The sequence below is a fragment of the Pezoporus occidentalis genome, unplaced genomic scaffold (assembly GCF_034315485.1).
Source record: "Pezoporus occidentalis ecotype Australia unplaced genomic scaffold, CSIRO_AGI_Poc_V1 ctg285, whole genome shotgun sequence".
Classification (NCBI taxonomy): domain Eukaryota; kingdom Metazoa; phylum Chordata; class Aves; order Psittaciformes; family Psittacidae; genus Pezoporus; species Pezoporus occidentalis.
In genome coordinates this window covers 104,828-131,182 of record NW_026914774.1, presented here as the reverse complement: position 1 = coordinate 131,182, position 26,355 = coordinate 104,828, and the positions used below count along the sequence as shown (strand labels likewise).

At 40.5% G+C, this 26,355-nt stretch overlaps 1 protein-coding gene across 1 annotated transcript; it reads right to left on the bottom strand.

The window, feature by feature from the left end:
* Positions 1 to 16: 16 nt before the first annotated feature.
* Positions 17 to 16,005, bottom strand: LOC134167359 (cytochrome P450 2J4-like). The gene is made up of 9 exons (XM_062625954.1): positions 15,724 to 16,005; positions 14,318 to 14,480; positions 13,065 to 13,214; positions 10,238 to 10,398; positions 7,929 to 8,105; positions 5,093 to 5,234; positions 2,578 to 2,765; positions 1,749 to 1,890; positions 17 to 1,067 (listed from the first exon to the last, which is right to left on the bottom strand). Exons 1-9 carry the CDS (start codon positions 15,892 to 15,894, stop codon positions 889 to 891), a joined length of 1,473 nt encoding a protein of 490 aa, XP_062481938.1. The 5' UTR covers positions 15,895 to 16,005; the 3' UTR covers positions 17 to 888.
* Positions 16,006 to 26,355: the final 10,350 nt, after the last annotated feature.

The following is a 26,355-nucleotide window of genomic DNA, read 5'->3' as shown; positions in this document are numbered from 1 at the left end:
CTTTTCTGCTATTAAAGACTCTCATTGAACCTGACAGGTATTTTGTGTATATGTCAAGTCTGTAGCTTCAGGTATACTGCTGAACTTCTGAGGTGATTAAACAGTATCACTGGTGTTTTCCATGTGTGTTTTTCAATTTACCATCAGCTTTAACGAGAGCAGGCTCCTCACCCAAACTACCCCTTGAAGCTGCTCCTTGCACCTGCTGTAGCAACCACCCAGTGCTGGTCCTGTCAGGAGTCAACTCATAGGAGCTTCCAAAAATTAACTTGGCAGAGTCTGAAAATATTAAAAGTATCTGCCCTAAAAGAAATCCTCTCTCTGTATATTTACTCTTCCCTGCATTTCAGCCTGCATCGTTTCTCTGCTGGACTCAAACTGCTGCATCAAATCTAGACATTCTCAGTGAACTGCAAGTCATTCATAAATAAAACCAGTTGATAATTTTTTCTTGATATCCTTTATTAGTGGCCATCAACAAAAGGTTGACTGAAATGTTACCCAATGTTGACAATAATGTAGAGTCCAGATTTTCCAGGTATGTTCTTCCAAACTCCGTTGCTTTGGAAAACAGGATAACTCAGAGATATTGAATTAACTGATGAAGTCTGCCTGTCAGTTTTGTCATTTGCTCACCAGCATACGGGTGAGCAAATCTGCCAGGCCAGACAGCAATTGCATGATGCTTTTAAGGCTGAGAGTGATAGTGTGTTCAAGAGCAAAAGAGCAATAATTAAAAAGAATCACCTTCAAAAGCAGGGAACAGGGTCTGAACAAAATCATCTTCTCTAGACAAAAGGGGGCTTTTGGAGCAGAAATTTGTATTCAAGACAAAAAGACATTCAAGACACACATTCATGTAAGCAAGATGGCGTGTGACACACTGCCCTAGCGTGGAATGGCACAAATCCTGTAGGGGTGGGGCTGCAGCGTACCACCCAGAATGGGCTCTGTGCTGATCTTTGTCACCCCCTCAGGGAGCCGGAAGGTGAATGCCCGCAGCAGGTTGGCAAAGAAAATAAAAAGCTCAGTTCTTGCCAGATGCTCTCCTAAACACACACGGTGCCCTGCAGAAGGAAGGTGGGAAGGACAGAGAGTAAAATACCTTGACCTCAAAAGCAACCATATTTATCCTCACACAAAGGTATATTTGCTGAGTCCAGAATTTCTTTACAACTTGATGCAATCAATGACACAAAATTTGATGCAATTCTTCCTTTAAAGAATCCTGTCTGCAGCAACAGATAACTGTGCCCTCCTTCTGCTCTGAGTTTCACTTCAATTACCTCTAAAACCTCATCTTCATTTGACTGAGAACTTTAAAGGAATTTGTTCAATCATGTAAATGAAGAATAAGGACTTGCTCTTCCTAGGAGATATCGTGCTCCCATTTTGTATGCATAAAAAATCAGCACAGCTGCTTGCAAGTACTTTCCAAATGCATGTCTGGTTTTGAAATGTATGCACCAAATAAATAACTATAATCATTAGCGGAGAATTTCCTTCCAAAAATAGGGCAAGTTTGTCAGGACATCTCTGATTTTCCACACACTAATTTGTTCAGTAGAACAAATGCTTACAGTTGGACTGGGAAACATTACCGGAAATAATCATGTTGGTTTTATCATTGTTTTCCACAAAGAGTTTTAAAATAAAAAACCAATAGGTTTTTAACATACATCTTAATTCTACTGTCCCAATTCTACAGTCATCCCAACCATGAATGTTTGTGCTGTTAGTGCATTTACCTATTGAAAATGGTAAAAAGGCTTCTTGGCTCACAAAGTTTCCGTCCTTATTCAGAAAGTGACCAGGGTTGAACTGTCGAGGTGTTTCCCAGTACTCTGGGTCATACAAAGATGAAGCAATATTTGGAAGAACTATGGTGCCCTGAAAGGAGAAAAACAGCAACTTAGTTCTGGCTGTCAATCCTCCCCCTGCAGTTGAAACTGGCTAGGTGAGACCAATGGTAGCTTCCTTCAGAGTTCAGTGCTGTGTGCTGGCAGGTTCATTTCCCCAGTAGGATCAGTGAAGTCTATCTGTTTCAGGATGTCAGTCCAAGCCTGACAGTGGAAGTGGCCATGTCAATGCAAACTAACAACTTTACTCCTACTAAACCTATTTTCATTTCTAACATTAGAAGTCTCTGTGATTTAGTCTCTTTAAGGAAATCTAATTGCAGACCCTCATGCTTTTCCCTTGGATCTACTTACAGGTTTTCTCCAGGCAAGGAAATAGTCAGAAATCTTTACAATGCCTTATTAGCACAAATTAGTCACAGTTTCCTTCAGTATCAATCTATAAGGTTTTGTCTTCATTGGTTTGTAAAAATATTTGCTAAAATCTGCTCTTCCATCCAGGGACATCTTTCACTACTGATAACCCTCTCGCAAGAGCTGTATCACTCAACTCAGCCTGACAGATGGTTTCTTGCCCTTGTTCCCATTCAGGCTGTGACCCAGAGGTATCCAACCCCACCACTGTGGAAAAAAAGATGGTGGTACAAATAGATTTTAATCAAACCTTCTTCTACTGATGCAGGAAAGGTCTGTAGCAACTGAGAAACTGTGTCGGTACCTTTTTGAGGGCAAAGCCAAGCAGCGTAGTGTTCCTCACACACACTCTAGGCATGCCAACTGAGATAATGTTGCTGAAGCGCTGAACCTCATGAACCACAGCGTTGGTGTAGGGCAGTTCTCTCCGATCCTCATAGCAGATTAACTGAGAAGGACCCAGAACGGCATCAAGCTCCTTCTGCACTTTCTCTGTAGAAAAATATACACCATTTCAGGTGGAAAATATGTCAAGTATTTTCACTAATTGCATTTTCAAAGACATTTCCAATTTAGAACTATAAGGACAGCAACAAAACAAATGTAAAAATGTAAGTAACTTTTATAAAGAAAATAAAAGTAGCAGACATCTTTTTTAAGGAAAAGATATTTGTTGTCCAAAAAATAAAAACTCTTTAAAAGTTGCCCTACTCAAACTTAAATGCAAGAGAAGTGATATATCTTTGTGTTTCCCTTTGGCTAGGGCCTCAGAACCACTAGACCCAGTTAGAACCACTAAGCTCACAGCTCTTTGGAATGTAGGTTGGATGAATCAGGGCCTTAAAAGCCTAATTCTGATTAAAAAGTTCTCATGCAGGACAGCTGTTAAGTGAAGTAATGCCAACTAGAACAATGTCCAAATACCTTTAAAGAAAAACAAAACAAAAAAACCCAAACAAACCTGGATATGCTTCTTGGTGCCTGTGTTTTGATCAAGAATAGCATGATTTAAATTGCTTATTGTACAGAAATGTTGGGAGCACTAACAAAAGTATAAAAATTGTTTTGTAAACTTCAAGACAGGCAGGACACACACAATAAAAATGCCTTAGATTTTTGACAAAGGATCTTGTCTTTTTCCAGGCTTTATGAAGCAACACTAAGAGGCAGGGAAGCACATTATGCATTGATCAGTTTGTGCACCTTCAGATCAAGCCTGCTCGGTGGCTGACAGCAGTCCTTCACAAAACTATGTTAGATAGATCCTGACAACAGAGATTTAAGTACCTTACAGAATTTCAAATGTATATCCAGAAAGATTTTAAAGTAAATTTCCTTCTATGAAGAACTAGCTTGCAAAATCAAGCCCAACTACTTCAGGATCCAGCATAGTTTCAAGTGACTGGTCACTGCGTAAGTCTAAATACACATCTCTGCTCCACTAGTTCAGAGAACAAGAAGAGCCTGATTCACTCATCAGGCAAAAGGACAAACTTTTCTATACGGTACATGGTGGAACTGCATAACATTGTCAGTGGGTGTCAATACAGGCAAAAGTGTGAAGAGGTTCAAAAAGAAGCCACCAATTAAACAGGGACAGATGCGCTGATGCCAGTTCATTATGAGAGTCTAAGTGCAATTTATGACTCCAGACAACCAGGTAGGCTCATTCTGCACACACCCTGCTTTCCCAAGTATGTGCAAGGTATTATATTTAAACAAATAAAATTATTTAGGTGAGCCAGGGCTTTCATAACCGTAATCATATTAGGTGATAATTATGCAATAACACAAGCTTAAGTAGACCTTCTTGTCTGACAGCTCCAAGTTGAACAATTTTTTTCTTATCTTCATCTCTTTCCCCCATCCAAAACCCTTTTCTCCTCTGGGTATTTGCACATATTCTGCTGTCTAACAATGAGATTTCTCTCAGCCAGCATAAGGGATCATTCTTTCTTTGTTTTTCACTCAGTGTTCTATGAAAGTGATTGGTGGTTGTTCAAAAGCTAGACTTGAAAATAAACTTCTTAAATATACATAGACATAACAAATGAGTCATCAAATTCCGCTCCTCACTGGAATAATTTCTGTTGCAATTCAAATACATCACAGAATTAATTTAATCACAGGTTAGACACTGTGATAGCTAGGGATCATAAATGGACTGATGGACAAAAGTATAGTCAAAGTTGCCAACTGGCCTTTAGGTGATTCTCTACTACTTCTGTGACCTACAGAGCACAAAGAAGTGCAGAATTCACCATAGCACCCATCACTGGTACCCAGATGATACAAAGCAGAATTGAGGGAAGATTCCAAAGAGTGACATCCCTACTATCACATATCAGTTTCTGGTTCTTTTCAGCCTTCAGTCATGCTTATGTCTTAGACAGAACCCAATTCAATTTCTCGAGGTACCACCAGCACCTCATCAATGGCTGCAGCAGTGGCCACTGTTTTTCAAGCATTATGTGTGCAAACCCTCTGACTTCCCAAACAGCAGCTCCAGTTCTCCTACTCCATTGACCGTCGTACCACAATCTTCATTTCCCCAAAGACCTCAACCCCTCCTATACAAATGCACACTTCCCCAACCGTTAACTCTTTCTGGGAACTTCCTTAAGCCCATGACTTCTGTAAGAACTTGTACACAGATACTGCAGATCCACCAAAGCTGCCCAAAGCAGATGTGTCAGTACAAAAAGGCCCATGTGCCACAGCTGTATAGCAATATCTAGGAATACTGTCTGATCCATGAAATTGTTATGACTTGGTGTTCTGCTGCACCAGATGTATCTGTGATGGGCTTAGCTCCTCACCTTGGATGTCTGGATTTGCCACCATATAGAGAAGACCCCAGTTCAAAGTAGTGCTTGTTGTCTCTGATCCACCCAAGAAAAGGTCATTTATAGAACAAACCATGTTGTCTTCATTGTATGTAGACCTGGGTTCATCTCTGGTCTGCAAATGATAAGAAAAAGTAGAGCTTTATACAGGAAAGTTAGAAAATCCAGAACAGGGTTAGATGGGATTTTATCACCGGTTTCAAGCTGCAGTGTGCTCTGCCTATAGTACAATACAGAAAGACTAATAAAGAATATTAGACACCAGAGACAATTATCGATATGAAAAGCTGACATTTCACAAACAAGCCATGTTTTCTCCTCTCTCAAAGTCACATGTTCTCCACAGAGATGGATTTTTGGCTTGATTTTGCAAATACTGGTAAACGAGATGTTGCTCTGAACATGTCTACCAGCATGTCATTCTTCATGCCTCAAGTCATATTCCATCAATCAGTTTTTCTACCAAGCAATACAGTCACCAGGTAATGAGCATTGGGTTGTCAAAAGTTCTTAACCTGTGGTATTCAGACTGCTTCTGCACTGAGAGGCCACAATGACACATATGTACAGCTGCTCTGGAGTTTTACAGTTTTCACTTAGACTTGTGAGGACATGTATGTATATTCTGAAACCATAAAAGAATACTATTATGATTTGGGGGAATTCATTGTCTATATTTAGGCTATGCTCAGGGGTCTTGAACTTTTCTTTTGCCAGTGGAGTTACTGGAAAAGTGGGAAGAATGTTTTTCCCTGTTGTAAAATCATCTGATCTTTATCTATTGCCCCTGTGTATCTATTACAGACATATTTTTAATAAATGAACTTGGATGATTTCCACACAGCAGAGTTCCAGAAGAGTTTGCTCAGACAATAACTGGTCCACTGATATTCAAGTCTCATAGATCTTAGAAAAGCAGTGAAATGTCTTAGAAGCAGTTAAACACTTTGGAGGAGCAGATCAGTTAACATAGTGCCGGTACTAAAAAAATTAAACCAAAGGGATCTAACGAACCAGAAGCCAGTTAGGCTGACATCTACTCTGGACATAAGAATATAGCAGCTGGTATGGGAATCAATTAATAAAGAACTATCAGATAGAAAAAGAAATTAATGCTATTTATTATGATATAGAAAACTGATCTTGGCAAGGAGATCTGATTTGATTCTTTGGGAGAATTACCAGTTTGGACAATAATGACAATTTCACAGTTGTGATATACTTGGAGTTCCACAAGACAGATGCTTTTGTTTCCCACCATAATAAAAGAGTCAAGCACTATGAAGTATTCAGAAGACATGCTGAAGACTGGCTGACAGAAATTGCTAATAGACATCCTTCTCCAGATGCGTATCTCTGTAACATGACTGAGCACAGCAGCAGAACCAGCTCAGGGAGTACAGAAGACAGGCAGCAGTCCAGGATGGCAGACCCCTTTGGGCTGAGTCATGAGGTGGAGGATGGGTGCTACAGCCTGACAAGGCTGCAGTGCCATCAGTTGCTGCAGCCAATACACACCCAGGGTGAAGGGGCACTGGCTGTCACTGCAGGGAGCCCAGCCTCCCAGAAGCAGCAGTCACTTCCCACTTCTCCAGGGGCTGAAATAATAGACATCCTCCACCTGGAATATCTTGTTTGGCTCTCTGAACCATTCTTACCTTGTCACCCTCTGATAGTACCCTTCTAATCTTGTCACTTCTCCCCTTTATCCTTTTTTTATCACCAAGCAGAACAGGAGGAGCAATACTGCCTAATGCAGTGGAGAAGAGAAGAAAGGAAGAGTGATCAAGTGAAGTTAGTAGGAGTCTCAGGGAAGGGAGGGGATTCAGTTCCCAAGATTCAGACCTTACATGCTAGTAAGGTCTAGAAAAGGAAGAGATTATGTGTTTCCACTCACAGCTTTTGCAAGTCTCCTACAGCCTTTCAAAACCTGATGGTACTGTGCATGCCCAAAATGCTCTTATTTGTCCCAGTTCCCTTTGTCTACTTGCAACTCGTCTACTGCCCCTGGAAGTCTCCTCCAGTCTTGTCTGAAACTCCACTGACTCCTAGATTATTTTCCCACAAAATGCTCTCAAAAACCAATTCAACTGTCTTCCTGCAGCAACTTCTCTTGACAAACCTTTATCAGCCAAATATCCTAACCAGAACATCCCACTGCCTCCCCGGCACCTTCCCAGTTCTCTTGTAGCCCACTTAGAGATTAAGTATTCTTTCCTGGAAGCCTTAAATTGTTTTGTAACTTGTGCCAATGAGAAAAATCTGGTGTGTTAACCTGCATTTATAGAATTGCAAGGTGCTGTTGCACATTAATAACTACAGAGGATTCAACAAGTCCCTGATTACTGGATTCACATTACGGCATCTATGAAAGATAAGAAATTGTGATAGAAGGCCTGAGACTGGACAATTTAATGGTCCATTTCTCCTTATTCCTTATGAATGAATGATTAAGCAGAAAGAATTACAGCAGCATTCCAGTATCAGAAGGGAGCCTACAAGGACGTTGGAGAGGGACTATTCATTAGGGACTGTAGTGACAGGACAAGGGGTAAGGGGTTAAAACTTAAACAGGGTAAGTTTAGGTTAGATATAAGGAAGAAGTTCTTTACTGTGAGGGTGATGAGGCACTGGAATGTGTTGCCCAAGGAAGTTGTGAATGCTCCATCCCTGGCAGTGTTCAAGGCCAGGCTGGACAGAGCCTTGGGTGACATGGCTTAGTGTGAGGTGTCCCATGGCAGAGGGTTTGGAACTAGATGATCTTAAGGTCCTTTCCAACCCTAACTGTTCTATGATTCTAAGTACTTACTTTTTTAATGTGAGCCAGGTAAAAGTCAATGAAATCTTGTGGTTCATCTGGCATCCCACGTTCCATGTGCATTCTGATCTCTCTCCTTGTAAAAGAGCTCAGGACATCATAGCAAGACAATGCCTTCTTATGAGGACCAGGGAGGTGGCACATCAGCCAGGGGAAGATTTCATACAGCTGTGGAAGTGACACACAAAGTCTCTCTCACTAGAAAATGCATTTTAGCCTACTAAAAAGAGATTGTAATATTCATGTTAGCAGGTGGTTTTGGCATGATTTTACTAATCATTCAGATTATGCTTATGTTTTGAAGTTGTGAAACAGCACATTATATAATTTCTGGCTGTGTTGATGGTAAGATTCAGAGTTCCACTGGCTTTCAGCTCAACTACAAGCCAAATTAGAATAATTATAATTAGAATGAATTGTATCCATTTATTCAATTCATGTATTCAATTACAATGAACTGCATTCATACGTTTAAAGGTAAGACTCTGCCCTCCAGTGGAGAATACCAGGAAGGCAGAAGCAAAGCCGCTGTAAACCATCCCCGCCAGGTTGTGCAAAAGCAGTTCATACAACCCAGAGCAAGGGCTGTCTAGCAGCGGCTGGTATAGGAACGCGGTAATCCCCCAGAGAACTCTCAAGGGTCCTCAATAAAACATGAAACATCTGAAACCCAGAAAAGCTAAAACAGCTACCTGATAATTCTGTGTGCTTCTCTAGAAAAGAAGACAGGATTAGATGACATAACCTGATTAGTTTTATCCTTCCTCTCTTGCACTTTGGGAAAATCTGGCCTAAGAATAGCTGCTTTCTACCTATTCCAATAGCTAGAAAGTTCATTCTGATTTTCACTTTATATATTTATGATTGGGTAATTTGCAACATCCTTGTAACTGCAAAGTATTTTCTCTTAAGAGTTCTTTTCCTGCTGGAAGTATGATCCCACAATTTATTTATCAGCAGAAGTTCTACCCTTTTTCAGTCTTCATTTTGCTGAGCTCTTCTCCTACTCTCACAATTATACTCAAGCACGCTAGTAGATGTTCACTGAAGGCTGGCTGGCTGTGACAGACCAATACTTCAGCTTTTTTGGAAGATCAGTTCTTATTGTCACACATACAATTACCGATTAATCATTGCCTTATCACAGAGACATAGCAGTCCAGCCTTACAGTTCTATGTGAGATTCACACAGAACTTCAGATCCATTTTGTTTAGTTCCACTTCTGGTATCGTTCAGAAGCCTTATGTGCAGCTGTCTGACTAATCATATGTGATTTCCCAGATCACATAGTTTCCTACTTCCAAAATTCATGCACTTTCTGGCTACTATGGCACCCTAACTGTAAGTGGAATTTAGCTTTCAATGTTCAAGACAAAAACTGAGCCCATCCACCTTCCCACTACCAGTCTTGCCAAAACTCCTCCTCCATTTCCAGAGGGGCCCAGCCCATAGCATTCTCCTGTTTGCTGCTGGACAAGATGGAATCCAGTTAAGAAATGGTAGTGTGGATGCAACAATGTCCACTTTTTATGTAATACTGAGTACCCTTTACATCTAGGAAGTGGGAAGATTTCAGCCTTCCCTTTGGAATGGTTTAAACCCTTGTTCTTATTTCCCAGAACGGTATCTAAATCATCAGAATAAAGCAAAGCTTGGTTGGGAAAGAGAATATACCTCCTTTTCTTCTCTCTATCCCAAAAGCCGGTCTCGCCTGCCACCACTACACACAACTTATAGGACCAAAACTAGGCTAAGCAAAAGGGAAGCTGGTCATAACTCAATGAGAAGAATGCTCCATGGAATGTGGGAGTAAATCTCTGTGTTACAGGGACTGCTTACTTTTTTTTACATTACAAGGCTACTGTATAAGATGTATGGGACAACTTTAGAAGTGGAAACGGAACCAGAACTCCTGGGCAACTCTGAATACACTTCCGTGCAAAGCAGGTCTCTTCTAGTGACAGCTAAAACCTCAACTCTCAGAAGAGCACTGACTGGTTTGATTGCCAAGCTTACAGGTGTGTTTGCCGGCTCAGCATTTACTGTTTTCTGCTGCCTGCATGCAGACCTGCTCCGCACTCAGAGTGAGGAAATGGAGTTTCTCTGGGAAGTCTTCAAGTCTCCACTTCTTATAGAGGAAATGGAGATAAGTAGCAAATGGCAAAACACTTACATATTTAAATGATTATTCTCTCACTCTCTTCATTCACCCGTTCAAAAACTTTTGCCTAGCAGCTGCCTCTTGAATCTGCATTTCTCACTTTCTGCCTTATTGAGAAAAAGACAACAGCTTACTTACATGATGAATAAAGCTGCCTCCAAATTTGAATAGACGCTCTGTGGCTCTAATCAGTTCATGGAAGGTTTCGTCCTCTCTGGAGAAGCGATGTCCAAAAACAACAGCACAAATTACGTTTGAGACAGAATGAACAAGAGAGAAAGAAGGATCCATGGGTTTCCCTGCAACCATAATAATAAATGTCATTGTTAGTGCCTCTTGTCTGCTTTAGTGAAATAAGAATATCTTATAGGTTACCCAAAGATAGCATTACATTTCACAGAGAAGCAGCAATCTTCTTCCAAAATCAAACATCTTCAGAACTATGGTTCAACCTCATAAACCCAGGATGTGTGGCACCCTAAAGTAACATCAGATGTGTAAAATACTTCGTGGTATGATAAAGCGCATATAGAGCTAAGTAAAAAAAAAAAATCTATGCAAATTTGCTGTCTGGCAAATTCAAAATGTCTCAAGCATAGGAATGTCTGAAAACACTATAGCCAAAGGGAATCTGAGGAGAGAACCATAAGAAAAGGGGCAGCCTTATTCAGCAAGGACATAAATACATGTAAGGCTACTATATTTTGTCTGACTTTGCTAGAGGTGTACAACCTCTTGTAAGATAGAATGTCATAAAATCCTTTTGCCATATTTTGTCATAACTGATTTTAATGTAATTCCTGTAAAACTTAATCCCAATAAAACTATTTTGTCAGTCCAGAATAAACTACTATAAACAACTCTATGTATGTACTAATGCAACGTCCAGCACCCACCTCATGATTCTGATCACCAGCTTATTGGTCTGGGTTTTTTTTTTTCATAGAATCATAGAATAGTTAGGGTTGGAAAGGACCTTAAAATCATCAAGTTCCAACCCCCTGCCATGGGCAGACACAACTCACACTAAACCATATCACCCAAGGCCGCGTCCAGCCTCGTCTTGGACGCTGCCAGGGATGGAGCATTCACAACCTCTCTGGGCAACCTATTCCACTGCCTCACCACCCAAACAGGAAAGAATTTCCTCCTTATATCCAGTCTAAACTCCCCCTGTTTAAGTTTTAACCCGTTACCCCTTGTTCTGTCACTACAGTCCGTAATGAAGAGTCCCTCCCCAGCATCCCTATAGGCCTCCTTCAGATACTGGAAGGCTGCTATGAGGTTTCCATGCAGCCTTCTCTTCTCCAGGCTGAACAGCCCCAACTTTCTCAGCCTGTGTTCATATGGGAGGTGCTCCAGTCCCTTGATCATCCTCGTGGTCCTCCTCTGGACTTGCTCCAACAGTTCCATGTCCTTTTTATGTTAAGGACACCAGAACTGCACACAATACTCCAGGTGAGGTCTCAGGAGAGCAGAGTAGAGGGGCATGATCACCTCCTTCAACCTGCTGGTCACGCTCCTTTTGATGCAGCCCAGGATACGTTGGCTTTCTGGGCTGCAAGTGCACACTGCCGGCTCATGTTCACTTTCTCATTGACCAGCACCCCCAAGTCCTTCTCCGCAGGGCTGCTCTGAATCTCTTCTCTGCCCAACCTGTAGCTGTGCCTGGGATTGCTCCAACCCAGGTGTAGGACCTTGCACTTGGCATGGTTAAACTTCATGAGGTTGGCATCAGCCCACCTCACAAGCATGTCAAGGTCCCTCTGGATGGCATTCCTTCCCTCCAGAGTATCAACTGAACCACACAGCTGTTTTCCTGCACATATGGTCACATCTCAAACTCTCTTAGTTCTTAAACCGCGAGATTTGTCTGCATTTAATTACTTTAATTGATACAATGCTAGCCACAGCATGTTCTGATTTACTGTGTCTTTGCATAATGATGAGTATTGAGAAATCCAGCTCACATGCTCCTAGCTGGGCTGATCAGGGTAAAATGTTGTAATGAAGACAAGAATTTTCATCACTGCTTTACAGAGTACATGCAAATGGTGTTAGAAGCCTTAATCCATCTGCATTGAGAATGTGTCCATACCTTTATGCACCAGCACTATATATGAGTCAGCAATGTGCCCTTCAGGCAAAGGCCAGTATCATCCTGGGCTGCACTAGGAAAGTCATTGCTGGCAGGTCAAGGAAGGTGATCCTTCCCCTCTGATCAACACTGGTGAGACCCATCTGGAGTACTGGGTCCTTTTCTGAGCTCCCCAGTACAAAAGAGACATCAACATCCTGGAACAAGTTGAGTAAAGATCCACAAGGACAACTAAGAGATTGGAGTAGCTGATGTAAGAGAGAGACTGTTTAGTCTGGAGAAGCCTCAGGGAAGTATCTTAAGTGTGTATAAATACCTGGTGGAGAGAAATAAAGAATATGGAGCTAGACTTTTCTCAGTATTATAAAGTGAGGCAATGGGCAAAAATTGAAATACATCAATTCTGCCTAAACGTAAGAAACATTTTATTACTATAGGGCTGATTGAACACTGGAACAGGTTACCCAGAGAGGTGGTGAAGTCTCCATTCTTGCAGATACTTAAAATCCAACTGGTCTCAGGCATAAGAAACCTACTCTGATGTGAGAAGTTAGACTAAATCATCTTCAGATATACCTTTCCACTTTAAGCATTCTATGATATAAATAATAAATAAGCTCCAGTTTTGCTCCCAATTTTAGTAGTTTTGTAAATAACTTTGAACAAGCATAGTCTTTTTGAAAAAACAGGATGGGGGTCTTTGCATTTTCGGTCCGTCCCGCATAGACACTGTAAGACCCTGCAAGACCCTGCACACTCTCCTGTGGAACAAAAGCTGCCCTTAATTTCAGAGCAGAACAGAGAAGTTCATACACTAAAAACATCAGACTAATGACAAAAATTAATCAGTATTTATTGCAGAGATACCTTTCATGCTTGCAAAGAAGGCTACAAGGTAGTGGGCCTCTTCTTGAACTCGATGCTCCAGACCTCTTTTCCCCAGACCAAGGTCACGTAAAGTCCTCAGGGCAAACCTTCTTTGCTGCTTCCAGGTGTGACCAGTTGCCAACATAATCCCTGCACCCATTCAAAGAAGAGCTCTTTATTATGTATTTACTATAGACAAAGACTACATTAAAAGATTTAAGCCACAGAATATAATTAAACTATTACATTGCCTATGAACACAAACACAGAAAGGAACAGCTGTGGCATGTAAGCATGTGGGCAGGGCTAAAATGGACAAACTCAAGTGGGTAATAAGATGACTTGCAGGATTAAGCTTGATCCAAGACAGACAGTTATTGTGGAAAGTTTGACACCTGCTTCTCTAGATGCTCTCTGAAGTGCTTACCTCCCACTCTCTTCTATGCTTGGAGCACACCTGATGAGGGTAATAATTCTCATGAGGGGAAAAGAGTTCTGATTGCCCACAGCCAGGGTGAAAAGCTCCTGTCCACAGGGCATAAAAGTTCAGTACCTAGGCTTTGTGACAAATATTGTCAGGAGAAATAAACATCATATACTAACAGGATCTTTAATGTATTATAAGAATCACCAGTGACTGAAACAACTTCAAATTACAAATATTTAAGAAACTAGGTTTCCTTAAAAAATGTTGAGGTCCCAAATAAAATAAAAGTTGTTTCATAATGCATGAAACATGAGAATAAGGAGATTGGGAATTTCCAATATGATGGGGGAGTTTGAAACCTACAGCAAGGTTGAAACAGAAATATACTGAACTTCTAGATGCAAATGTAAGAGTAAGAAAATATGTACAAAAGGAAGGAATTGAGAAGAAGATCCCATGATCAAGCTTATTCTTCAGTTGAAAACATAATGGTGGGAGGCAGCAAGTCCAGGACAGGAAGTGTGGCGTTTCCTGTTCTTCCACTTCTCTGTGGCACAACCTACCACTGCCTCATCTCATCACCTCTGAATCTGTTCCAGTGGATATTTCACACAAGGCATTATGAATCTCTTTTTGTTTGCTGGTCATCTCCTACTACTACCCAAAGGTTATGTCACTTGTCTCTACTTTGCAGTTCACCTGGCAGTCATTCCTCACAGACAAACCCTGCTACTGTGGTACTTCTGGAAGAGGTTACAAGCTACAAAAGAGCTGCAATTTGTCAAGACGAGGTTTCTGTGCGATACTTACAGCAAGAAATTCTCACCTTTTCCTTTGGCCATAGCTCTGAAGAAAGGAGACACTAGCCTCCCAGAAACATCTTCAGGGTGCATGGTCATACCATCCTTAACTGCTTGAAATCCATTCAATACAATCACTGGGGCCCATCCAAACCATAAGGTGAATATGTTGCCATGAATTTTTGCCAGCTGTAGATGGGAGAGAAGCCAGGAAAGCACAGACGAAATCCCACACATCGCTAGCAAACAGAGGATGAACCTGTTTTAACAGTGATTACAAGACCAGCCCTAAGGTGGAGTGATTTTCTCCATCTTTCCCACAAGATTACAGTTATCTGTGAGAAAGCATGAATGTCTCTTCAGCATTTTCTGTCGGAAACAAATGAGTATTCCATCTTTCCAGAGCTCCAGAGATGTGCCAAGAAACATTAGGTACTTTCTCTTACTCTACGTAAGCCAAGGCTCAGTTCACACTGATTCATGTGATAAAGGGTATTTTCTATGCAAGAATTTATTTCAAGAGGGTTTCTTGTACAGGTAAAGTGGCACAAAGGGAATACAGAAACGTCAGAGGAGTAACTCACTTGTGGAGACTGGACCAGTTACTTTCTTCTTCTCCCCTGTCCATTTGCATATTTAGGTGCTGGAACTTGAGTAAGACTATTCTGTCTGAGTCCTTTACTTCCCATCTAAACCTGCCATTTGGTGAGGATAACTGGTGTGCCCCATCCAAATCGCAGTGACAGAAGCCACTGGAGTTGTCTATTGAGAATCCTGAAAGCACTGCTAGAACCAATAGAATGAAATAGAGGTGGCTTTGTGCACAGTAGTACTCCTCACAAAACAACTAACAAAAGGTTCATGGGGGTTATTTTTGATCCTGTTAATAGAAACAAGCATACACATAGTGCATCTTAAGTATCATCTATTTACTCTTCAAGCTAGAGAGTGCCAGCGCTTGGAAAGCTAAAAATCCACGTTGTAAAAGTAACTTTTTTTAACTAGTATTTCTTTTCCCCAACTGCAAATCTGACGTAGTATCCCTAAAGGTATTTAATCCTAAACGATACCAATTTTCATGTGAATTTGTGGTAAGTGGTGATGGAAGGGTATCAAGTTTAATATTAGTTTAACAACTTCAGTGTTAAAAGGTGATGGGTTTAAGAGCAGAGTTATTTTCACACATTCAGAACTTCTAATGCCACTTTTCTTAGCCTGGTAAACTACTTTATGCTGCAATAACTTTTTCTTATTTTGCCAGCCAAACAAACAGCTCTGAACCAGACCAAGAGCAAATATCACATTAGCTAGTTAGCAATTACAGTATGTTACCAGTGTACTTTTGGAGAAGATGTTTTCATATAGCAAACAACATGAGAAGTGGGAAATTACAAAGACTTTTGAACAAGTAGGAGGATCTGAAAATAAATACCTTCATGAGGAGATCACGGTTAAACTGAAAGTTCAGCTGTATCAAGGTCCCAAAAACTGGGAGAGGGACTGGTCCAGGAGGAAGCTGTCTCCGTACTCGCTGCAACTTTAAAAACTGTATTATTAGAAGAAATAAAGCCACGGCTATAAGAAACTGACTTATTGTCAACATTTTAATGGCTGTTTTTACCAGCTCGTCCTCATTGGAAATAGTCTATGGAAGCTATTAAGGCTGGTTGTTCAACCAGTTTTTTCATAAGAGTTTAAATTTCATATAATAAATATTCCCCGCCCCTAACCCTCCCTCTTTAATATCTACCACTCCTTTTTTGTCCCACTCATTGCATTATCATGCTCAGGCATATTTAATAAGTGCATACCTCTCTCCCTCTTCTCATTCAGAATATATTTATCGAATATGGATCACAGGACTTGTAAGAACAGTGTCTTAAAAGACTACGGCCAAGATTTTCTAGGCAATGTATGCATATATACCCACACGTAAATTCTCCATCTAATTTTATGAAACAATTGTGGATGGTACAAATACTTCATGAATGCTTTTAGAAAAGCAATAGCCATACATTTAAATTAAGCACGAAAGTGTAAGTGGATATTAAATCTTGAAGTTTTTGAAATGTTTTGTATATATTCCATATACATATATACCCAGTAATGGCAAGGCTGATAAAACTTAAAAGCCCACATTTATCTTAAGATGCATATCCAAGTACCTAGTGCTTAATACTAAAAGCAAAATCTGTTCGGTTTTCAAATGTAATTGAAAACATAACTGATTTAATATATAACCTTTTTTTCTTTTTTTCTAACCTCTTTGCAATAGTTCACTGAGGCTTTTGCCTGCTTCTCAATTTCCATTTGCAATCTTCACATAAAGGTGGATAGCCTAGGGGATACTTTCAGCAATCATCAAAAAGCTTGCCAGATAAATCAAGCACTGCTGCATACAGAAAGTACCAAGTACATCTGAAACACAGGGGAGAAAAAAAATAAAAGAAAAACCTTAAAGTCCTATTAGGAATCTTGAGCTACAAGAAGAACTAAGGGCCCAGCAAGAACTAGTCATGACACGCGTCCTGTACTTGGCAGCTTGAGAATAAACACAGTCTGCAGCCAAACCTCCTTGCCAAGCCTCAACATATGCAGGAGCTATAAACCTAGCATCAGGGAAGTTTACATGCCTGCAATCAGACCATGAAAAGCACATGAGAGGGATTCTAGGCGCCACATAACAGTGACAGTTACAGCTCTGCTTTGCAGCTGTAGATTGAAATGCTAATGCATAAATGCTTCCCTGTGAAGAACACCCATCCCCTGACAGCAAACCACCCTAAAAAATTAAAAAAAATAATTAAAAAAAAAAATCACTAATTTCCTGAAAACTGGCCAAGACAACTTGTGCATCAGCTTGCTTTTTTCAAGTGCCCTGTCTTTGAGACAGAAACTGTTTCACAGGATTTGTGGTTCTGGGACATGAAACACCCTTATCCAGGAAGGGCTGCCTGGAGTTTGCTAGCCCGCAGCTTCCAGAGCTCCAAGTCAATTATCCTCCAACCACTGCACTTCATTACCACTAAAGCATAACTGATTAATATGTTTTAATGATGAAAGGGATGTTTATATGTTTTTACAAAAGCTTTGCTGCTTTACAATAAAAAGCTTATTTTTCAAGGCCCTCATTTCTAATCTAACTCTCTTCTTCCATAGGGGAAAAAAAAAATCTCATAAGACAGACACTCTGGTAAGTTTTATCTGCTCTGTATCCAAAGTAATTTTGCAAGATTTAGTTAAGGTTAATCAATTTATCAGAATTTCTCAAATGGAATCGATGTAGTACACTCCCCGGCCTTTTAGATATTCAAAGATTTTCCATCTTCTCAGCAGGAAGTGCCATTTTTGTTGAGTGATCTTTTCTATAGGGAAGTGAAGAAGTTAAGGCCCATGGCCCTCACCACCTCCACAGCAGGAGCCTCACAAAAGGACCTCTTTCTTTAGCCTTGCAGCCTTGAGTTTTCACATATCAGTTATTTCTCACAAATCCCTTGTCAGATTCACCCACGCCTTTCATCACAGTCTTAACATCAGCTTAAAGCTCTTCCTTCCTCACTCCTTTGCCATCATTTCTTCAACAAGTTCCTCTGGTGTGGGGATCCATGTCTCCTCTCATGCTCTAACCACTTCAGGAGGTTTTAAAATCTTTTTCTGGTGGTGTTTTTCCTGAGGAGGAGGTTGATTTCTCATCTTTCCCAGACTTTGGCCCTCTGTTTCCTTCCATGAAGTCAACTCCTTGTCCTGGCAGCAGTCATGTCCTCTTTCCCTGCCTGAAATGGGGGCAACATCACAGGGCAGGAACAGCCAGGAAAAAATAGGGCATCTGAAAAGATAAAATGGAGCTGAACAGAAAGAAGATCAGGACTTGCAGTCACCACTGTGCTGGAGAAAGGAGCGGGCATGAGGAAGCCCGAGCCCTCCCCCACCTCCTCTCTGAAGAGCTGCGTGACACAGTCATGTAAACCATTCCCTGCCAGCCAGCAGCCTGCCTTCCCCTCAGGTTGTCTCCAGGCACCAGTCCAGGTGCTTTTTCCCAGATCTTTCTGCAACATTTGCCTACGACGGCTTGGTTGCCACCCCACTCAAAATGGCAGCCACAGCATTCAATATGTGCTGGCCAGCTCCTAAAATGGCTTCCCTGCCACAGCATGAGGTGGCCAACAGCACTGCATCATGCCGCCCCTTTGCACTGGCCAAAGACCACATTTCTCTCTACTCAGCTGGTCTTTATCTGTATCTCCTCTTTACCCAGCATCATCTCCCTCTTCCTGAGGAACTACATTAAATTCCCGTCTTTCTCTCCACCAGGTAACAACCTAGGACTAAACAGGATATATATGCTTTAACATTATATTTCTATAGCAGGCAACAGAATTCCAAAATCCTTCTTAGATCTCCAGTTCCTCCAGGTCTATCTTTGCTCCTGCCAGATTTCTAAGTGTAAAGCTCTGAAACATCAGGGTCCACTTAATTTTTCCCAGATACGCCACTAAGATGGCACAGCTCCTTGGCCAAAGTGTATTAAACACAATAACTCATCCCTAGCAATGATTTTGGAGTAGTAACCTTTTTCAAGCCTTTTAGCAGGATTCAGACACTGTAGCATGTAGCCAACACAACATCTCCTATCTCCCTGCATGATGTGTTTCCTAAATGATGAAGCAACAGCTGCAGGGACTCAATCGCCACCAGGGATGTGGAAGCTCCTGGGAACATGGGTTAAGATTCAGCAAACCAGGGAACAAGGACTGAGTGATTTTTGTTCCATGTGCAGAAGCAGTGATACTCTGATGCTGATTAGGTTCTCCAGAACTTAACACATTTTCACAACAAACCGCAGTTGGCAATACTGTTAGCAATGACCTGCCAGGGGGAGGAAGGGAGAAGCTGGCACTTATCCATTTGCTGTTTTCTTTCTTAAGATTTCTGACAACTGCTCCTTCTCTAAAATAGTATTTTCTTACTGCTGTTAGTGACAATAAAGTCTCAGGCCATTTTCCTCAACAATGACATTATTTCCCTGTATCTTCTGCTTGTGTAGGTGAAGTGGCTGCAATCCATACTGTAACTATCAGCTTTTTATTTTAATGCATATAGAGCAATTCTGTTAGGGAACATAACTATGGCTACTCTGCATGTCATTTAAAACACTGTATAGAATAGGGAAGACAAAAAACTGCATAGTGTAAGAACGGGAGTAAAACAAAAAGGGGATAACAGAGAGAATCAGAACAAAGATTGAAGACACAAGAACATCTGCCCAATGCATGTTACAACAGATGGAAGTGAGATGAGAAGAACAAGTGAAGGGAGTTCAGTGAGGATTGAGTGCGCCATCAGCAAGTTTGCAGGTGACACCAAGCTGAGTGGTGTAGCTGACATGCTTGAGGAACAGGATGCCATCCCGAGGGGCGTGGACAGGCTGGAGAGGTGGGCCCATGCAGACCTCGTAAGTTTCAACAGGGCCAAGTGCAGGGTCCTGCACCTGGGGTTGGGGCAACCCCTGGTATCAATACAGGCTGGGGAATGAAGTGATTGAGAGTACCCCTAAGGAGAAGGACCTGGGGGTACTGGTGCATGCAAGACTGGACATGAGCCAGCAATACGTGCTTGCAGCCCAAACAGCCAATCATATCTTGAGCTGCATCCAAAGGAGCATGACTAGCAGTCAAGGAAGATGACGACTCCTCTACTCTGCTCTGGTGAGACCCTACCTGGAGTACTGCAGCCCTCAGCACAGGAAACACATGGACAGACCTGTTGGAGAGGGAACAGAGGAGGGCCACAAAAATGATCAGAGAGATGGAGCACCTCTCCTATGAGGAAATGCTGAGAGAGCTGGGGTTGCTCAGCCTGGAGAAGATTCTGGGGAAACCTTATTACCCTTTCAGTACTTAAAAGGGGTCTATAAGAAAGATGTGAGAGGCTTTCTAGCAGGGCCTGTTACAACAGGACAAGGGGCAATGGTTTTAAACCAAAACAGGGGAGATTCCAGCTGAACATAAGGAAGAAATTTTTTACAATGAGGGTGGTAAAATACTGTCACAGGGTGCCCAGAGAAGTGGTAGATGTGCCTGAAGACATTCAAGGCCAGGCTAGATGTGGTTCTGGGCAACCTGATCTAGTTGAAGATCTCCCTGCTCATTGCAGGAGGGTTTGGACTAGATGACCTTTGAAGGTCTCTTCCAGTACAAATTATTTTATGATTCTGTGACAAGGTAAAGATGCATTCCCCCTTTCTTAACAGTCGTCTTGTACGTAAGTTTGGAGTTGAGCTTTCTACCAAGTTCAAACAAATTGGCTAGAGCTCCCTCTGAAGGCAGACAGTAACAAGGTCTTATATACTATTATTATTATGAGTGCAATTTATTACGTATTTTGAGAATTATCACAAGGTACTTCCTCCCTACCTGGGTTCACTACAGTATATATATGTGAGTGGTCCTCTGAAGGCTTATTTCATGCTAGCCTTTGTGGCAAAGAGTGAAGCCAAATGCAGCCAAACTGGGAGAAAAAGTGAAAGCAGGAAGGTAGACCAAGTAAGTGAACATTTATAGTGGATTTTGGAAATGAGATGGAAGCAAAGAAAGGGAATAGAATGTCTGGTACCTTTTTATATGTCTGCTCCACACCAGTCTTGCACCACCGTGATGGCTCCATCCCCTCCCAGTCAGGGTAGCCAGGAAACTCACATTACTTACAGGAAAAGCTGAGTGTATAGTCACCTCAAGCTGTTAGTCCCTCTGTGCTCTGTGCTGTTCTACAAATAAAATCAGTTCCTGAAGGCAGAAAGATGAAGCCACTGTGGTTTTTGTGGTAAGTTCATTTGGCTGCTCTCTCCTCCAGCAGGCACCAGAAAACATAGTAAGAGAAGCACACTGCAACAGACTCCACAGGAAAACCAAGATTAGATTATTTCTTTCCTGGATTTGTCTCTTAGCCTTAGAAAAGGGATGAAGAGAGATGGAATAGTGGTATTTCACACTCTTGTCCCTAAGGAGGCACTTCATCCTCTCCTTTCTAAAAGGGGAGCAGATCTTCCTTTGGGGCCGATACACATGGCTTGTATAGCGTGCACATTCAAAGCTGAATTTCATGCTCTGAAATGTTTGCATTTAATCTGGAACATGCAGTTTTCCCTAGAAAGTATAAACAGACACCACTGATTACTACAGCATAAGAGTATACAGATAAGTTTTAATCTCATATTAGGTGACACTGAAGGATTACATTCCAGTTTATCTAGGAATATTTTGTAATCTGCTCAAATCCTTAAGGCTCAAATATCCAAGCCTATTAAAAGAATCTGAAAAGAAAATCTCATTAATTCTTAAATGACCCCTAATAACTTGCCTAGAGGCTGTGCTCAAAACTGTACATGTAGCCATGTGGAACAGTCCCTCTAGGACCTTATGCTCTCTACTCCTTTGTGAAACTGAATGACATCTTCTGGTGGAAGAATAGTCAAGGGACAGACTTGACTCAAGGACAAAAATGAAGAGCAAAAAAAAATTAGGATAAATAAGAAAATTAGGTAAGTTAGGAAGATGGTATAGACTGTAAAGGTAACAGAACATTTTGGAGACGTGAGACAAACACAGGGAAGAACAGGAGCAGAGGTTCTGGAGGGAATCAGAGTATTGCACAGGTAGGAAGGTTTCATTTGTTGACACCCAATGGTTTTAAAACTTTCTCGGTTTTGAACTCAGTAGGTGCTTTAGCCAGGGGTGCAGTTGGAGCTAGCCTGGAATATGGATCTCTCTAGCAGAAAAGGAATATAACTGGTGGGTTTTTTTAGATCTCAGGCATGGGATTCATCTTCATTTATTTGATGGAAAATGTATTTATGAGATTGTCGAGGCTCCATTTTCTTCATAATTACTAAATGTGGCCAGCAGCAGTATTTCTTTGATACTAACTACCAGCTGTGGTTTAGGATTAGTCATTTTTAACTTTGGTGCTAAAGGCAAGGAACTGCTGCTGTCATTACCTCTCCTCCTGCTATCCACGTGCATACAAATGAAGCACCCCCTTACCAGCTACTGCCATGGGACGTTTGCAGTTCCAGTACGGAGGGGACTTCACACCAATCACCTACCTATCAATCAGGACATGCTGCCATCCAGCTCATAGCCGTGAAAAGAGTTGAACCGTCCCCACAAAGGTAATCCTGGAGGGAAAGAAACTTGCAACACATGTTGAATTAAGTCATTACTGATTTCACACGTCTTTGCCTATTAGACTGGGGTGCTTTAAAATATAAGATAGGCAGAGGTACCTGAAATGAATACAGGTTATAATTACTTCAGTCCCACAGATGGCACTGTCAGCTAATCAGTGTATAAAAATAATCATAATCTTTCTATGTTGGCATACCGTATTCACTTGGTACATCCTATAGGAAGAGCAAACCTTGTCAACTGTCAATAACCAAAACAGCAAAATATTAAATATCAACTTTTGACAAGTCCTTAAGCACCATGCTCATAAAGGGATTCAAGAATTCTTCAGTAGTGCCAAATCTTCTGTCGGTCATGATATGCTAATTCATGCTGACAGATGTGAAGTCAGATAACTGATAAAGACTCTATTAAAGAATTGAAACAATAAATGAAGCTGAATAAATTATTGCAGGATTTGGAGCAAACACCAAAAGAAACTAAATAAGGACAGTGTTCTGGGAATCACTAGCTAAAGTGGCTTCAGTTGTTAAAAAGTTCTGTTAAATCAGTTTTAAAACCTGTTACAAGTGTACGAGACCTCAGATATTCAGATATGCAGCATATTTGTACCTCTGAAACGGGAAATCCTAGCAGCAATGTGTTCTTCATGTTCTCTCTGGGAAGTGCAATTAAGATTACATTACTTTATTGCTGGATCTTTTGAATTACAACATTTGTATACGCAGCTTTTTTCCATTCTTATACCCAATTAAATGGGAATAGAGAACAGCTTCCAGCTCCTTCTGACTTTCTCTAAGGAGGAATATTCAACTTTAAATACACAACAATCTATAAACACCATACTCATAATTTTTCCTATTGCTTTTTTACAGCAAGAATAAATTCAACAAGATAAAAAAGGTATTTTATAAAATAAGAATGCCTTCAAATTCCCATGAGGATGACTTGAGTAAAAATGGACATTGAAGTTGTTTATACATAGCATACCCAAGCAATACTTTAAAAACAATGGTAGCAGACAAAGTCATTCTGTAAGAATACTTAGGCTTCTGTTATTTTTACTACTCAGAGATAATTTATAAAAAGATTTTTATTAACATTTATTTTTACAGGCAGGAAATCAACTCAAAACCAAAATGTTGATCACTGTAAGACCAATTTAGTAACTGATCAAGGACTGTTCTTCACTCAGAACCACACAAATTTTGCTTGTCATCTATAGATGGCATAATTGCTGTTCTGTAATTACCTGCCTTGGGAAGCACCTACCGAAATTAATTTTTCTAAATGACTTTTTTTTTTTTAATTTCCATTCTGAGCTGAAATGGTAAATTGCAATTAATTCCTGAAGTTAAATGATCTGATTAATCTACAGCCTTTATCCTTGCAATTAGATTTAACCTTGCGCATCAGGAAAGTTAAGACTATTTTAGTGTATCCTGAGGGAGTGAAAGATAAGGTTATGAAAATTCAGTATGTGCAATCCAGTCTCAAATTTTAGGTCTTTTGAGGAGATATTAGGTAACAACAATGGGAAATCCCTTCTTCTTATTGCTTCCATGATTTTCTTCTTGCCAGCCTCCTGCTGTGTCTGGTAGACTGCTTAAATAGTCAAATATGAAGCCTTTGAAGTGATTTGTATATCTTTTAATCCTTTCTATCCTGTACACTTTGACTTTTTTTTTTCCTCACTTATTTTAGTCTGCCAACCTGTATCTTTCTTCTGTATGAATATATAATGTAGTTTCAAGCTACTCACCCCAATCTTTTTTAATATCTAGTTAAATATAGATACCTATGATTGAAATTTTAAGCTTCGTGAAATAACCCCACATATTAGCAATCTCTTACTGTATGGAAATTATTTCTGTTGCAAAGAAGCCAGAAGCACACCAAAGAGTAGCAGGCATGGGTTGAAAAGGCTGACCTTAAGACTCCACCTTGTCCGCAGTGGAAGTCTAATCAGTATTGCACCATTACCCCTCCAATAACAACCTATCTCATTCAAGACTAGGCTCATCAGATGAATCACTCCCTGCATTCTATATAGATCTGTTAAAAACAAAACCTAAAATGACTGGCCTGTATGCTAGAAAAGATACAGCAAGAAACAGATACATACCGTTCACCAGATTCATACCCTAATAATTAGTTCTTCTACTATTCTTTGAACAAGCTCTACTACCATTTGAAGATGCATAATCTCTAAAAAGTTGCAGAAACGTTTGGGTGTGCTCACCTTGAATATAGGGATAAATCACCATATAAAGCAATGTCCAACATAAAGTGGTGGTTGGTTGTAGTTTCTGTGCCTACCAGAAAGAGGTCAAATATAGTCTGGATCAAGTTTTCTTCATCATAAGTAGCATCAGCATCTCCATTAGTCAGCAGATATGAACTGAACAGTTCAAGTTATGGCACATAAGAAAAGAACCACCTTTCATCACAGGAATATTTACTGGTCCTATCCAAAATTAAAGTAACATCAAAGGGCTAGAAAATAAAAATTCCTGAATAAAACAAAAATATTTTCTAATATTCTCTGGTACCTCCAAATTTATGTAGACATCATTATAATCAAAGGAGCTTTTAAAATTCCTTGTTAGTGGAATGCAAGAAGAATTCAGAGATACTATCTCATCCAAATAGTATCATCAAAGAAAGTCCTTTGTGCATCTCCCAGGCATGTAGCAATATATGTTTCCATCCCTGTTCACCAGACATGGAAATTTCTGTGGTATGATGAAGCATAAGCAATTGAAACAAGTTTTGAACGAGGCACCTAGAAGTACTGTTCTGATGCACACTCCAGCAATTCCAGGTGCGCTAGTACTTATTTTTGTTATAAAAGTAACAAGCAAGTTGCCTTTTTCATTGTCTATCTATATAAAGTAAAAACAAACAAAAATTCATTTTCCTCACAAAAAAAAAGAGATCTGTTCCCAAATACTGTTATAGTTTCAATGGATTCAATCAAGTGGTCAAAATTTTCACCATCTTGAGAGAAGTGATGTCCCAGAAATCACAGAGCAAATCACATTTGAGACAGCACAGTGGGGTCCAGAGGTTTTCCTGTAAACACAGTGAACAGCATTCACCATTAACACTTACTGTTCCTGCTTTTCCCACTGAAGGGAGAGCTGATAACAATTTGTAAATACTTCTGACATTAATTGTATTGCTGCTTGGCAAACTGCAATTTACTGCTAACAGGCATGAGTAAAAAGTAACTTCAGATGTGTAAAAAACACTGTAAAAAAAAAAAGAGGCAAGACTACTGGTAGGAACAGAATTTGTAGTAGTAATAGTAGTTCTAAAAAAACCCAGGTTTCACTTAGCATCAGTGGATCTCATGTTTAGCAATAACCTGGGTAGAAAAAAGGTCAGCAGAGACACTGATTGAATAAGCAGCTGAACTGAAAAGAGAACCATCTTCTATTCTTTGCTCATATCCCTTACACCTGAATAATAGTTGAGCATACCTGTAGATTCATCCTGTTATTCAGCAGCATCACCTGAACAAACTTCCCCTTTTACTGAGAAGGCTACAAGAAATCATGTAAGGGGAGCTTTTTCCACTGTGCTTCCCAGTGCAGAGCTAGAGGTTGTGCAGTCCTGGTCAAAGCTTTTAATATTTTTGGTCTTGTATTTCTTTTCCGCAGAGGGACATGAGGTGTTGTGACACATATTTTGTTAGTTTGCTCTTACCCCGATTCTGTGACCATGAATAATGTAAAACTGACTAAAGAAGTAATAATACTAACAGACAGGGACCATGGAGACTCAGTTCTAAGTTCATAATCTAGGGTCTCACATGTAGCACTTCCGCAAGGAAAGGTCTCATACAGACCATATGATAAAGACCTTTGATACTCAAA